Here is a 16020-nt window from a genome sequence, read left to right on the forward strand (position 1 = left end):
ACCAACAGTACAGAGGCCCTTTTCTGCAGCAGTGTGTGCCCACATTGATTGTGTTGCATTGTGGGGCTTAGGAACAAGTAACGTCATGCTACGCTTTATTTTGCCACCTTCTATCAGTGCAGTATTTCTAAGGTGTGCTATACATCAATACGTGTGAATGGGAATCAGATGTGTAATTTATTTGGTACAATTTAATCTATAAGGCAGTTCCGATAAGGATATTAAAAATACTTTGCTTGCATTGCACCCTAGCATACTTCGCTACCTTCAGAATCAGCTCTTCAAGTAATGAGGGACAATGCCTGTCTTTCTGCCTGTCTGTTCCAACTCTATCCCATCTTCATTAGCTAAATACAGGCCATCAGCAAAGGGAGATTGGTTATCTAAGCAGGTGACGTACACTAAGATGTAACAGGAGCCACCAGCCTGTATACTCTTCAGACTCAAAGCTGAAAAGCATCAGCTACTTTGGCACACACTGGAGCTTGGCTAGGAGTTCAGGGTAGATGGGTACAGGGCTCACCTCACCTTCCTGAGTCTTACTGTAACTCAATTCAACAAAACATTTAATAAGAGTTCATTGTTTATTAGTAGCTGATATTCTCTGGAAGAACCCCGTTTGCTAAATCAGGATTAATACCCCCTTTTGTCCATGTTTTGTTTCCTCTGTTAGTCTCATAAGCTATGCAGGGCAAGATGCGTGCATACACACGCCCATGTGTTACTGCCTCCCATTCCAGTTGTATCAGCACCAGGTATAATCCCACCACAGTGTTGACACCACTAGGTGCTACCAGAACACCCGTCATGCTGATACTGAGCTCACTCATGAGCCATGGTGAAGCAATGATACCACAGGGACTCTGCCTTTAGACAGAAATGCAAGACTAGGTCACTTACAAACTAAGGCATTTAAAGTAATGATTTTATTACTTTTTATGGCAGGAATGAGTTGGTGGGTTGCATATTAAATATTCTCTTCTTCCATCTACCTTATCTTCCACTCAAAAGACATAGGTAGGCCCATGGTTATGACTTCTCCCAAGAGCTAAAGCTTTGCAAGGTGCCTCTACAGCTGCTAGATCTCTGCCTTGTTAGAAAAAGCCAAGGACAATAAATATTGCAATAAACATAACATGAAAGAATAGAACACAAAAGCAATGGCAAATTTATTACTAAGTGCTACTTCATGTGATGTTTTATGAGCAGGTAAACTGTAAAAAGGTACAAGGACAAAGAGGAGTTCATAGTGCATGACTAGCTAAGGCAGAAGAAAACATAAAATATCGTTATTGCTGATGCCTTACCACATTGCATTTTTACTGAAATTATTCACTAGTTTTGATCAAAACCAAATGTTTCTTTGTCAGTGTGCAAGTCTGGTATTGGCACACAGAACCTTTCTGTCACTGATCACAGTTCAATGCCTAACAGCTGTTGGATCTCACATGAAATAAATCATCTTCATTTAGGTTCAAGTGCTATGTCAGTTCACACAATCACTGACAAAGCCAGCCAGGCTACCAGCCAAAACAGAGCTCTTCACAGAAGATGAGGGACTCCAGTGAGACAAGGAGGGGGAGCAAGGGGATATTTTCCTGAAGACAGGGTTTGTATTACACCTGTTCTCTCAGCAGAGAGTTAGAAATAATCCCAGGGCTATGCAGCCACCATTCTTCCTAGATACTAAACTCATTCAAATACAGGAAATTAAAGTGCAAACTTACTTGATGCTGGGATCCAAACTTACAGTTAAGTAAAGTAGCTTAGTTTTGGTCTTTAAAAATTAATAGATTTTTACAAATCTTTATATAGCAAATATTCACTATACAGAGAATTCAAGCAGATAAGTACTAACCATAGAGCCTTCTCCATTCCATTTGTCCCCCATCACTGGATCGCATACTGTAACAGAATAAATTGAGCTTTAGAAATGGGGTACAGTTATAGAGACACTAGCGAGAAGAAAAAGTTTTAGGTAACAATAGTGGCTATGTAACAGCACTGAGCACCTGATAGCTTATACACTCTCACAGCTCTTACAGCACACTCAACCTGAAATTTTAACTGGTGGCTGCCAATTCTGAAACATGTGTTTAAGGCGCATGTTAAGGCCATGTGTCTTAAACAGTTGTCAAAGGGTTGAAGTCACCCTCTCCTACCTGCTTCCACGTTATTACGTCTGAAGGTGATGAGGATGAGAGGGTCTGACTGCTGGGAGTAAAGGGGCTTTTGTTACGGAAAACACAGAGAGCCCTCCCCTTCCCTCCTCATCCCAAACCTCTGGAATAGAAGTATGGTGAGGAAGAAACATTGGAGAAGCTAATAGCTGTGAAGAGAGTCCTATTTTTACTTCAGCATAAAAAGACACATGCCAAACATACACACCAAAATGCTGTGTATACACATAAAAAAATTGTATTATAATGAAACGAGAAGAAAATCCCATGCCAAAGTACATAAACTCATACTTGGTATAATAATATTAACACACATTTGGCACAGGTTCTGAATCATCAGCAGTATTAACAACATATTCCAAGTGCCCTCAGTTTCAAAGCAAGGATGGAAACAATCTAGCCTTGTACTTTAAACAGGAATATCATTCATTGCATTAAAAGAGCTTTTAGCAAGATAAAAAAGAAATACATATCCAAAGTTTTCGAATCAATGTCCAATCAGTATTTAAGGAAGTTTCTGTGAGTAAAAAGAGGGTAATTTGTTTTAGATTTTAGAAGTGTTTTCCTTATATTATAATCTACTTTTTAAATAGAAAGGATCTCAGAAGCATAGCTGTGTTCTCACCATCTGACAACTTCCTTCCTGATCTATACAGATAGATGTTTCTTTCTGCTCATACTCCAACAGTTTTCAGCTTTCACTTACTAGCACAAGGCTCCGGAGAATCTGACAATGCAACAGTGTTAATAAAGGCCAAAAGCAACAAAACCCAAGCTCATGAAGATGTATCTGCTCCATTTTTCTAAATAAGAAATGTGTTAATTTTAAGTCAGATATCACGCTCTGCAGTATTACACCTTGCAAATCCTGAGAACCATTCTAGATGTTTCCCCACCACAGTTTACTGAACGCGAAGATGAACGGCTCAAGCCATCATTCACAGCTTTTTATCCCACTAAACCCCCACTGACTTTGCCCTGTCACTCTAAACGTTTTGCTCAATTCAAGCCTACGCTGGTTATGTTCAAAAGTCCTGAAATACTCAGAGAGTCAGGAAGGAAAAAGAAGTATCTTTTCTCACAGGTTTAAGCCTGACACGACACGTTAATGACAGCAGTTGCTAGAGTCTGTTGCTCTTTGAGTGCTCCTACGTAATCTTAGCAGAGGGCACCAGAGTTAAAAAAGCCTTCGAGTTTAAGGTAAATTATGAAGCTTGTAAGGCACAGTATGACACTTCTTCTGCGATGTAACATGAAACTATGGCAGGGCAACACGGGAGAGTCTATCCTGCTTTTGACTGACTTGGAAATCGAGGAGAGGCTTCAGCTATCAGCACTTACAGCCTATGGCTCTCAGCTACGAATACCAGCAGCCAGCTGCCGTTTCTCTGATACAGACCATCAGTCCTCAAAGCACATTCTCCTTTGGATGGCATAATGCAGGAAAGATACCGAAAGCCATAAGATCAGAAAGATAGAAGAGCAGCTCCCTCGACACTTATGCAATGCTGAAATGAAACTTCACTGGAGCCTCAGCTGGCCCCAGCCGGACTGGAGCACAAGACGGTTGTGAAACGCTGGGTAACATCAGAACGGCGCTTTCACCCTAAAACATGAAAATGATGGGCGTATACAATGATGAAGCAGAAAGGGTTGTAATACACATCCTTACCATACACTAGGTTAGAATTCTGTTGCTTCAATTCCTGGACAATATCCACCACCATTGCAAGAAATGATGTGTCTCTTGTATATCCTTTGGGAAAAAAAACATACTTTTGAAGTCCATTTTCATGAACGCCTTTTTTTTTTTTTTTTTTTTTTTTTTTTTTTTTTTTACTTTTGGATAGAAAGGGTGCGTACTTCTCATTCTTTGGAACAATGCATTTTTAGAACAAAGGTGATTTAGTATTTCATTCAGGAATAATAGGTGGAAGACAAATTCAAACAGTGCTTGCACAACTACAAATATAACCTTAAACATCCATTTACTAAGTATGTTATATATGAAAGGTTCACACAATTTCAAAATGCTTGAACAAATATAAAAAAAGTCAGGCTGAAAGGAAAAAAACATTCATTTTCTTCAAAACATCAGTCCTAATCAGTACTATTTATCATGTAGTAAATAAGAAATATTTTAAATTCCATATACTTTTCTCATACTCTGGTTTGAAGCAGGTTTTTTATTATTAATGTTGGTGCTGATAAAGTCCAACACATTAATGCAATGGAGAACTAATCTTCTAGAGCAATGGCCAATATACCAATAAAATTCCTATTTTTAGGCTTAGCAGTGAAATAAGCTGGAAACAAGTTTTATTTCCAAGGCCTGTATCTAAGGGCCTAATCACAAGGCTAGCACCACAATATTCTTATTTCATCATTAATTTCTTTATTTTATAGATTTTTATTTTTTATTTATTTTATGTTTTAACTTTATTTACAACATTTATTAATTAATAATTTGATTTTAATTTATTTTAGTTCATTTAATAGCATTATTTTTAGCAAGGTAGCTTCTTCAAACCTTCAGCTTGAAAACGTCCGCTCTACTGAAGTATTTAAAAATACATTTTGGAGATCTTTTTATTTATTTTTTTTTTTTACCTGGAAAATAGATCAGTTCTTAGATGTTGTAGAGAAATGGAAAAAGCTTCCAAGATTTTTGGCCAAAATGTTTTGTCTTATATCTACGAAATGCAGATAATCAGTCAAAAAAGCAACGGAAAAATTTTTGCCTAAAATGACCTGTGATGGTGACTGGTTGAAAAAAAAAAAATAGAGTATGATTAACATTATTGACAGAGGTGTTAAAAAAAATACACTGAATTAGAGTTTCTCTCTTGAGTGTTTTACTGTAAATGAAACAAATATACAAAGATCTACAGGTAACTATCACAAGTGTTAATGAGGCGTTATTTTGTATAATCAGCCTAAAGATAATAATTTCTATCTCAGCCAAGGTATCTACAGTTATCAGACATACAATTACAGTCAAATCCCATCTGCTGACAAATTAATTTCGGTGTTTGAATAATCATACCCAGGTTATTGGAGGTACAAAGTACAATTGAGCACTAAAGTGAATGGCTGTTCCTGTTTGAAGAGAAAAATCTGCCCTGGATGAAAACAACTGAATTTTAAGTTCAGCCACAGTGCAACTGAACACTAAAACACCGAGAGTGTTATTAGATCTTAAGAAATTAGTGCCATTTCTACCCATGCCTTCTTTTTGTTCGTACTGAAAACGGCTTCACTGAATGACATTTTTAAACAAACATGAATGCCACACCGACCCATCTACCCACAAATCCTATTTTAAAAAGCATATTAATAAATATTCCTTTTTTTCTCCAAAATTTCTTCTTGATGAAGATTTCTATTTTCCCTTCTACCATTTTTAATCTCTTACATCCGTTTTTCCAGTACCAGACAGTGACAGGAATGGAGTCGGTGTCACTTCCAAGAGTTGATAGTAAAATAAAAAAGGAACATTTCAGCTAAAAGAGTACTCAAACATTACTTACAAGTTGTGCATACTAACGTCTCCTGAAAAGTCCTAGAATACAGTGTGCTTTTCCTGGAAATGTCCTTTCAAGGAAAGAAAGGGTGTTTGTCTATTTCTCAACCACAAAGAACCCATTTACACTGAAGTTAATTTCTTAGCCTTAGTTAAGTCTATTTTCTATTTAGTCTCCTTTACTTTGGAGATATTCCCTGAAAAAGAAATGACAATAACTCTTCAGACATGCCATACCCTTCAAACCAGAATGACTGCTTTGGGGTTATAATCTGTACACTTAAAGTCTCCAGTTTTCCCTGTATATAAAGCACTTTCCTACATGTGGAAGCCATGAAATCAATCAAATCTGGCAATATATTTCTATTTACCTTTAAAAAGTTACTGTTCACTGCTATAAAAAATTTATACTGTAATCTAAACCAGATGCCCGGCTCTTAATGAGGTGGAATCCAATCAGTAATCTACATTTGAGAAACAGGAATTGGATGAGAAGCAGTTTTTAATAAAAACTGCACACAGAGTCTCTTCTTTCTATAAAGCATTCTACAAGAAGTTCTCTTTGCCTGTATTTATAACCACTTTGCACCTAGTGGCAAGTAAGGGAAAACACTGCACAGTCATTACGTCCTGCAGAACTGCATCCACTCGGAGGACCTACATAGTAACAGGAGCAAAAAGAATCAAGAGATATGAGAGTCAAAACCAAAATCCAACCCTGCTTATGCTTTGCTCTGTTTCCAAAGCACTACCACTTACAGATCAAGTAGAAAAACCGAGGACAGACAACTGTGTATAAAACCTTGCTAGAGTACTGCAGAGTGCTAGCACTGCAAATTTAGGATAAAGGGTTAAACTCACATCTTTGTGATAAATTTAAAAATAATACTCTGACATTTCTCGTCCTTTTTTTCAGTAGAGGCACTCCCAAAACAATAGTTAAGCCTGTAAATGACAGGCCTGTACAAGTCTATAAACTATACAAGGGGATCAATTTACCCACCCAACCACAACCATCAGGCTGGAGAACCGGGGCTGTTTCAAACTAAACAGTGTGAGCAGTTGAGACTACAATACACAGATGAAATTGCAGGAGGAATCAAAGGAGAGAAAATTAAATTGCTTGGTTTGGAATAAGGAGGGATATGGTTTATATTTCTTTACTTTTGTTTACATGTCATGGGAACTCCAAGGAACAAGCGGCTCTTACCTGTGAGTACATAATCATATCGGTTCACCTTGTTCAGCTTAAGCCCTTCATACAGTTCATGAAGTTCATCTGAATTTAACACCTGACCCTTCCAGTGGGCATAACCTGCAAAGTAAATGCCAGATAATTTTTCATGAGCTAGATTTTCTATTTAGGATCACACACATTATACACTCGGAGGGACCGTATCAGATATTAACACCAGAAAGCATTTCCACCTCCTCTTCTGTAAAACACTGTTGCGGAATGAAAGCTGCTGTCAGCAGAACAGTTAATGTGCTCAACTTCTTAGCAGCTCTGTTTCCCAAAGGAACTAGAGTGACTACACTGGAGTTTGAGACTCTCCATTTATCAGCAAATCTAGCAGAGCACACGCAGGCTCCTGCAAGTTTTCCCATGGAGCTTATACAACTTTCCCTTTCCTGTGTGGAGGGAGACAAGCATATGTTTTAGACTACACTGGAGGAGGGTGTCAGTGTAATTTGTCATTTTATACTAAAAAAAAAAAATAAAAAAAATTGACAGCTAGATGACAAGCTTAAACAGGCTTATGGATTTGTCTGGACACAGGCATGCAGCACTGCTGCACCCATCAGGTATGGGACCTGCATATAACAAATACAGTGACCACAGCAGAATGTTTTCACAGGTGCTCTTTAAACATACAATATCATCTGACAGATTTTCTTCCAAAAATAGCAGTTTTAATGCTAAGGGTCCTGGGGAAAGCAAATGAGTATCAGAAAGATGCTATAAAAAGAAAAATAACATCCAATACACTCTTATCCTTGAATGATCTCTAAGAATTACAAGCCAATATTCTTGGCTGAGAAGCGGATGGAAGGTGAAGTTACTTGTGAGAAGCAGAACTGATTTCAGCAAACAATGGACCAAGCTCCATAGCAGTCAATTTCAATGAGAAAAAAAAAAAATAATCTTCCTTGATAGACTCTAAACATCTGTTGAAAAATGTAAATGCACCTTGCCATCAAAGCCTGCCCATCTAGATGGCAGCCATCACTCCCTTGTATATGAGAATGGGTCTTCCTCCAGGATATTAGATGAAGCACCCAGAATTTAACTCTTCCAATCTCCATAAATTCAGAGTTTGTTAAAAACCTTATCTTTTTATTAACTGGAATTAGGAAAAGTGAAACATTAAATGAGATATCTTCTTCCATACCACCCCTGTGTGAAGACAATGGTATTCTTTTTGTTTTAACTTCTGCTCTTGGAGTTAGAAAATTCTGTGATAAAAACTGTTGGCTTTGATTATCACCCTAAACTGTGTTATTAGAGTAACTGCCAAAAGGTGCCTGGAGCCTAGGATAAGCACATTTTTCAGTTTTCCTTCTTATGAATGCAAATACACCCACAGTAGGGTGAGCAGACGGATCATTTTGTTCTCCTCAGCTCACGAAGGCCTAGCCTCTAAAACACGACTTGCTGCCAGCTGGCTGGGGGACTGACTCACATCAACGATGACAATTTTCTCCCTAGCAAATGCTTTTTAAAAAAGCCTCTGTGAAGAAACGGACAAAGTGAGGGATTCACGTATGCGAGGGCTGTTGTTCCATTGCAGAACATAGCGATATTAAAGCAGCAACGCCTAACATCTAGGCACATGTCCAGACTCGAGTAGATGAGAAACTCTTGGCGCCAACTAACTCAAGTATTCAACTTATTTAACACACTTGCAGCTGTTTGTTCTATCACATTTGCAGCTTCAGAGAGAAATAATCTGCCCTCTCCTCTTCCCCAAATCTCTACTTCTATTAGCACTGCAAAGCCAATCCATACAGGGACATAGCGGAGTCCATTTTATTCTGTTGTGCCCATCAATGAAACTGAGTGCAGTTTTCACCCAGAATCAAGGTCAGCTGGCAAAAGAGAAGTCATCCGTCTTACACATAAAAATAACTATGATAGATTGTCCAGACAATCTAGATGCTCTTGGGAGCTATTCCTACAGAAGGATCATAGGAAGATGAAAGCTCATCTTCCTATGTCAGGAACAGCCAACGCACAGGGTCCATGTTACACCAATCCTCCACTGAGGGAGGGAAATAAATATGGAAACAACTTGTTAGGTAGCAGCCCAGCTTAGCTCATGAATTGGTAAGTTACCTACATGAGGCAGCGACCTTATCCGAACTCTGTAGCAGTGACTTCCAGGGGTATCTAGAGGATCCTTTTTACCACCTGGTAACACGTGTAATACAACCTAAAGTCTATTCACACGATAGCTGGAGGAAAAAAAAGCCCTAGGGAAGCGCCGGCTATTCAGGCTGAAGAAAAATGCCTTCACCAGATGTGCAGAGAACTGATTTCACTAGGAGCTGAATTATGTTTGAGTAAGAAGAAACAAACAAAATCAAAACTGGCAGCAAGACGGAAACCACCCTAAGTCCCTTCCCCAGGGAAACTTCATGTAACCTGATGAATAAGGGGCAAATCCCACAATCCTGCATTTATCCTACTCTCCTGGTGGAACATACAACCAAAAAGCAGCTTCTGTAGAGGGACAGAATAAAAAGCCAGTTACTCATATTCAAAAAGGGTTTCACTAACTGAAGGATGGGTACCTTGGGGTCCCAGGAAGAGGGAGAGGGACTATCTTGAAAGCAGAAAGGCAAAAAATCAAGACACATACTGTGTGGTCAGAAAAACACTACACAGCCCTGAACCCAAAGCTAGTTAGCAGGGAATGCCAACAGCAAGCTTAAACATGTGAGGTCCAACCGGCTTTAGGAAAAAGCATTAGTCGTTGCAGTTAAGGATGACAACGAGGAATCACTGTCTTCCTCGGCAAGACCTAAGAACTGGGCTGGCAGTGAGCACATTCAAAGGTCCAGAGCTGCCTTGCAAGACCTAAAAGAAAGTCAGCTTCCTAGAAATGTTATCCCTACGCCTACATCACTAAATATGAATATATGAAAAACAGCAAGAGAAAACTTAAAATCTTGTGCATAACTGTCCGCTTAGTATAACTCCAACTCTGCAGAAGTATTTCCACTGTGACACTCAACAGTACAGAAGTTCAAAGTCTCACACTACCTGGCTATTTGCACACCTTATACAGGAACCACAGCCAAGAAAACTAAAGAATGAATTTCAAGTTTGTACTTGGCAAAACAACTGCATCTCATTTGGAGACTAAAGAGCTGGTTAGGCATAGCAGATGGATCAAATTAGTACTCCCTTATCTTCCATATTAAGGTGAGATCTTGGCTTGTATTTTCTACAGAGGAGGAAAGCTGAGTTGTCTTCGTTTTGGTTACAAAACCACCAAATAATTCCCCTCAGTGCTGGACTGAGAGAGCAGAGAGAACACGGCAAATCATGATACACAGGTCTCCAAACTTCATTTGGCTCAAACTGACTGCATTAGTCTCCCAGATTAGTAATATTTTTAAACACACAGACGAACATAAATATTTAAACATTTTAAACTCCTTCTGTTTATCTGTGTTTTGGCCTTTTATTGCAATTTAATGTTATATATTTGCTTTTAAGCAGATAAGGGAATGAAAAACTTATCCCTCTAAAACGATAAACATATTCATTAGCCTCCAAGGAAATACCTTGGTTCACCTGTATGAAAAAGAAAAAAAAAACACAACCAAGAGAGGCAGGTAATACTGCACCCAAGATGAATTTACATACTTTTCTTTCTTTCCTTCCTCCATTGGTACACTTATTTTTTTTCTGCTTTGGAATGTATTTATAAGCCTCTTAATTACTTTCAAAAACCAGGAAAAAAGAAAAGAATAAAAATCCCAGGCACACCAGAAGGAAAAACAAAACAAAACAAAACTCAAAACAAACTACGATTTAAGTATAGCAAGGCATCTAAGATTTCTTTGTTTTCCAAGCCAGAACATTCTGTTCTGAGGTTTGAGTTCCTCCTGTGGTGCTCCCTGCAAAACTATTCCAAGTGGTTTCAGTAACCAAGTATTTTACAGTGGAAAAAGGAAAAAAGATCCAGTGTTTAAGGCACACGATAGGCAGGCAATCCTGTCCCAGCTGTGCCACAAAATTCACATGCAAACTCTGGCAGACAACCTGGCCTAAACACACGACTTAAACCTTCAGCTACCAGGAGGCCTTCAACAAAACGAGAAATACAGTAACAAATTCTCCATTGGATTTTTTACAGCTGGTCAGTGTGGGAGTAAAATACTACCAGTGTTAGGCACGAGCAGAGATCATCTTTTTGTCCCACATTGCACAGGTGTGAATGACTGCATATAGGCGGTAGACTGTGAAGAATCACATCAGAGAGACATAATTATAATTTCTTATGTATTAGACTTACCAGCCAACCCAACCACCCACTACACACCCACTAAGTGGAAGTCCAAAAGTGCTTCGCTTAAAAATAAAAGGAACAGAAAAAAAAACCAACAGGCTATTTGTTCTGGAGCAGTTTCAAAAGTGGGATTTGGATGGCAAATTAAGTACATTTTATGCTTACCATTAACCTACCAATTAAAAACAAAGATGTAAGTCACTGAAGAATTAAAAATGCACCCCAAATAAAATCAACGATACATAAAAAAAAAAATTTGGATTTTTATTTTTTGCATATCAGACTATGAGATGCTTCTGCAAACAGTACAGTAAAATAGAACAAAAAGCACAGAATCTTTGTAGGTTGCATGACAGCTTCTTTTATTTGTACATGAAGCATGATGCCATTCAAGGGTGAGTCACTCTAATCATAAAAGTTCCTCACCAAGCAACATGACAAACTGTTCTCCCAGGGGGACTGATTTAAAGCACATTTTCTGAATTTCAGGATTATAAAAGACTAAAGAAAGCTGCATTTTATGAGCAGAAGTCAGCAGAAATAGGCCTGTGGTGTCTTACTGATTTAAAAACGGGGGGAAAAAGCAATAATGATTCACCAAAGAAAGCCTGTTAGTCATAAATTTTCTCTGCACTTTATCTTTTGCTACCAAGACCAGGTTTAAAGACAAGGACGAGGAAAGAAAGCAAGCCATGTCCAAAACTGACACACTTTGCTACCTGTGCCCCCTCTGGTATATCACATTATTTTAGAAACTGGAGTTCATAGATTTTGAAGGAAAAATTTGCCTTTCAGCTTTAATGATGATCACAGACAGGGTTCTCGTAAGAGTTGTTCTTGTAGGAAAATCAAGTTATCTTCTCCAGTTCATTCAGCACACCATTTCTGTGTATTGCAGCACTGCTCCAAACACAAGCCACGGCCCAGCACGGCAGTTTCTGTTCATTAATCCCTGCAGTGGCACAGACGGCACGTACATTGATTCGCGGGTACTAGTGCAAGTTTGCGTGCAGGTATGAGTAAATGATCAAACTGGGAAAAGTCTTCGTATGAGGACATCACATGTTCCTAAGTGCCTCTCTCAAAGAGGAGGTGCAAAGCCCTTGGGCTTAGAATCTATCGTTCAATTTAAGAGAGCATAGAAAGGATTTAATGGATAAACTGCAGCCTTAGAAAACTAGACCTGTCATAAAAGGGAATATGTACCCTTCCTTTCTTTTCCATTCCTTCATCTTTCAGCCAAATGACCAATACTTCTAAATATAATCTCCTTTTACTCATGCTTGGTAAGTGCCAAACACTTACCATATTGTGATTTTTTTCTGAAAGCTCTGCTTCCCAAAATCATAAGGTTGTGCCAATCTTTGGGAGTTTTTAAACACATTTACTAAGAATATCAAGATTACAGAAAGAAAATAATAATGTGACTCCTAAACACCAGAAGACAAAGTTCCAAATAATTTAAATATTTTAAAGACTCATGATCTTTGAGACATTTTTGATTTTGGGATGTTCACTTAGGTTGGGGGAGGGGGTGGTGGAGGAAATCACTAATTTATTGTTCCTTCTATTATCTTCATTGTCTGCCAAACCTTGAATGAAGCACTGGTAACCTTTCTCCAGCTGTGATGCTATTAAAAAAAAAATCTTCCTTCTTTTCTGTTTGAAGAACCTGGTCATCCTATTGGTAATGTAATTTTCCTACCTTCAGACACATTCAGTTTATGGTACAATAAAACCTCTATTAAGCTCTTTTAATGCCCTATAAAGCTGATTTAATATTGAAACTGAAAGCCAACAAACGACAGGCGCTCATTTATTTTGAGCGTTGAGTTATTTCACTTAAAAAAATTTTTCTTCATTTCTGGAACATTACAACAGTTTTATCCAGCTGTCAAAAACTAAACAACAAAAAATTCCAAACTCCAAAACTAAATACATTAAAGAAACATAAGTCACATCTAAGTATCTCTTAAAAACACGAGAGAACCTTTGTACTGTGCCAAAGGGTACAACCAAAATAAGCAGCTTTTTGCCTCACACAGGAAATAGCCCCACTCCTTGTTTAATTATTACCTCTCTCATGCCCTTCCTCAACAAGCAGAAATGGCTTTCTAGCTACCTTTGAAACATTCATTTCTTCTTCCCAGGGTGACACTAAATTCCTTCCATCATAGGAACTTCTTGTAACCCTTTGAAAGCTGCGTGGAGCTCAACATAGTAAGAGAGGACAGAGGCTTCCTGATCTGCTCTCTGTTCTGAAAATTAGCAGTTTATTAATAGAGCTGTACCTGTGAGATACTAGAAAAGTATCTCAACTTTTGCCTTTTTTTTTTCTTTATCAGAAAAATTTTTTGCTCTTTTCAAAGATGTTAAAGTCAGAATTTGCTCCTGGACACCCTTAAAATATCTAGAGTAGATCTCTCCTTAAACAACCATTCACCACAGTAGGTGTGTCTCTATAAATTCAAAAATAGCAAGTCACTAGGAGCTCCTTTATGGGTGAAAGGTATTGCTAAAATAAACATGAATTTCATCTTTCTTCTGAAAAATAAAGTCCTCTAGCACTGTGAGCGTTAGGAAGTCTGAAAAGTATTATTGTGACTGCATCATGTTCAGGCTTAGAACCCAAGTAAAAATACACATGAATGTATTAACACAACCACCCCCTTCCTCCCTCCAGAATGTAATTTTAGGATACTTGCTAGCCATCTGGGTGGGCGCATAAAGAGAGGAAACACTGCATCTAGCTCAGTATTCTTCTGATGTTTGGGTTGGTAATATGATTATGAGTATCATAGGGCCATAATGCACAGCAAACAGTTCTGAAGACTCCCCCGTTCACAGGCCTGCCTGTGTAGATGGCCACATCTGTGTTATTTCACCGTCTGAGTTAATTACATCACTGCTTAACACAAGAAACTCGCACTCTGAAGTATCAGAAAAGGACACTACCGTGTCATGCCCTAATCCAGACTACTGATACACTTGAACCTAAACATGAAAATTACATTTCTATCCTATATCCTGAAAATGCGAGTGAAAACATGAGACCTGTCTCCTTTCTACTGTCATGTGATGAGGGGAGCCACATGTTAAGTAGAGCTCAGTGACTGTGGAGTGGTATCTGAAGACACATGTAAAATTTTACCTGTGTGGTTTGAAAACTGGACAGAGTTCACCGTATCAACTTCAAATCCCAAAACCTGTAACAGAACACAGGAATATTTCTTTTACTAATACAGCTTTGATAAAACATTATCAATATCATAAAACACAAGAAAGGATTCTTATTTCCCAGTACATATTTAAAAATCTTGAGCGTTGTTTTAAAGGGAAAGCTGAGTCAACATACATGCAACATAAACAAACAACACAGTACTTTACTACAGCAGCTGACATGGAACAAAAGCGACACTGGCAACAGCACCAGAAAAAACAGAGCTCTGGATCCTCAGGCTAGAGTTCATCTGGGGATAAGGACGGAGATGCTGGTCCAGCAGCAATCACGGAAGCCTTGAAGAAAGCCTTGGATAGCCTTTCTTGGCAAGAAAAGCAGTCTACGTTTCAAGGTATTAAATTAATGCAAAATACGGAGGGAGGATGCTGTTAGTACTCCAGAAAGCCAATCTTTCTAAAAGGAGGACAGAAGAATCTTAAAAGGGATCAACGTTATCAGCCACGCTTGGATGTCACAAGCAGTTGCTTTACAACTAAAAGATAATAGAAAGAAATCATGGAGAATTAATTTGGGGCATGATTAGACAATCAAAGGGAGAGAGCTCTTAAAAGCACCAAGTGGAAAAAGCCTAAAGCATGCTCGAAAAGCCACCTGCCACCTTGCATCACCAGCAATCCAAATATTGAAATATCCAAGAATTTGCTAGTGCAATCAACAAACACATTATTGTTGCCCAAAAGAGAAAAATATTATGAAAGTAAGAGCAGCAAATCAGGAGAAAACTAATCAGGATTTTTAACCTGACAATACCTGCTTAATATCAACCAGCATTGCTGGTTATTCAAGCCATTTTTAGACATTTTTATCTACCACGAAAAAAATTGTAAGGCAAGTCTGTCATAACGGTCTGACATTTAGTATTTGTTTTCACATCCTACTTGCTCTGAGTAAGAATTCTCCTCAAAAGATGAGCTGCTATATATGGCTCAGTGAGTCATACCAGGGGATAATAGTAATGATGCATCACTGTTTATAATCCACTTTCAGGCAATTTGCTGGGAAAGGGGGAGTGAACAGTCATGTTTTTTGCCAGTCACGTTTTTCATCGAGATGCACACCTCTCTCTCCCTTTTTATCACAAAGGCAACCCCTTCTCTAGGTGTATGGTGCTAGACATTAGGTTTTCCCTGTGCATGTACTTTCTCTCGCACATGAAAGCCGTTAAGATAAGCCCCTTATTTCAAACCCTGAGCTGTTAGAAGATGGAGGTACGTGCTGCAATGGGTAGTTCCTTCTGCCTGCAGGTGCTGTATTTCTGTCATTTTACAGCTCAGAGTCCTCATAGGTCTTCACAGGGCAAGTCTATTCTTTCAATACATAATAAAGGTTTCCATTAATTTCTAATCAGAAAGCAAAGTAATCTTATGTTAATGACAAACATACTGGTGAGCGCTCTCAGCCTGATGAAGTTAAAATTAACCTCAGCTTCTGCACTCACCCGTTTCTTGTTTCACCTTGGTGGATTTTATTTTCAAGACCTGGGAATTAAAGGGGTAAGAACACGGCAATACTGTTATGACCTTAACCTTGACATTTGCACATACTCTTCAAAGA

General features: G+C 38.5%; 1 protein-coding gene across 1 annotated transcript in view; it reads right to left on the reverse strand.

Annotated features, from left to right (window-relative positions):
* The window catches only part of PDXK (pyridoxal kinase), a 53262-nt gene that overhangs the window by 17628 nt on the left and 19614 nt on the right, over positions 1 to 16020 (reverse strand). The window contains exons 2-5 of the mRNA XM_054205124.1: positions 14377 to 14431; positions 6914 to 7018; positions 3853 to 3936; positions 1859 to 1905 (exon numbers count right to left, since the gene is read on the reverse strand). Coding sequence (XP_054061099.1) covers positions 1859 to 1905; positions 3853 to 3936; positions 6914 to 7018; positions 14377 to 14431 — 291 coding nt within the window. The remainder of the gene's footprint in view (positions 1 to 1858; positions 1906 to 3852; positions 3937 to 6913; positions 7019 to 14376; positions 14432 to 16020) is intronic.

This window comes from Rissa tridactyla, chromosome 1 (assembly GCF_028500815.1).
Source record: "Rissa tridactyla isolate bRisTri1 chromosome 1, bRisTri1.patW.cur.20221130, whole genome shotgun sequence".
Lineage (NCBI taxonomy): Eukaryota > Metazoa > Chordata > Aves > Charadriiformes > Laridae > Rissa > Rissa tridactyla.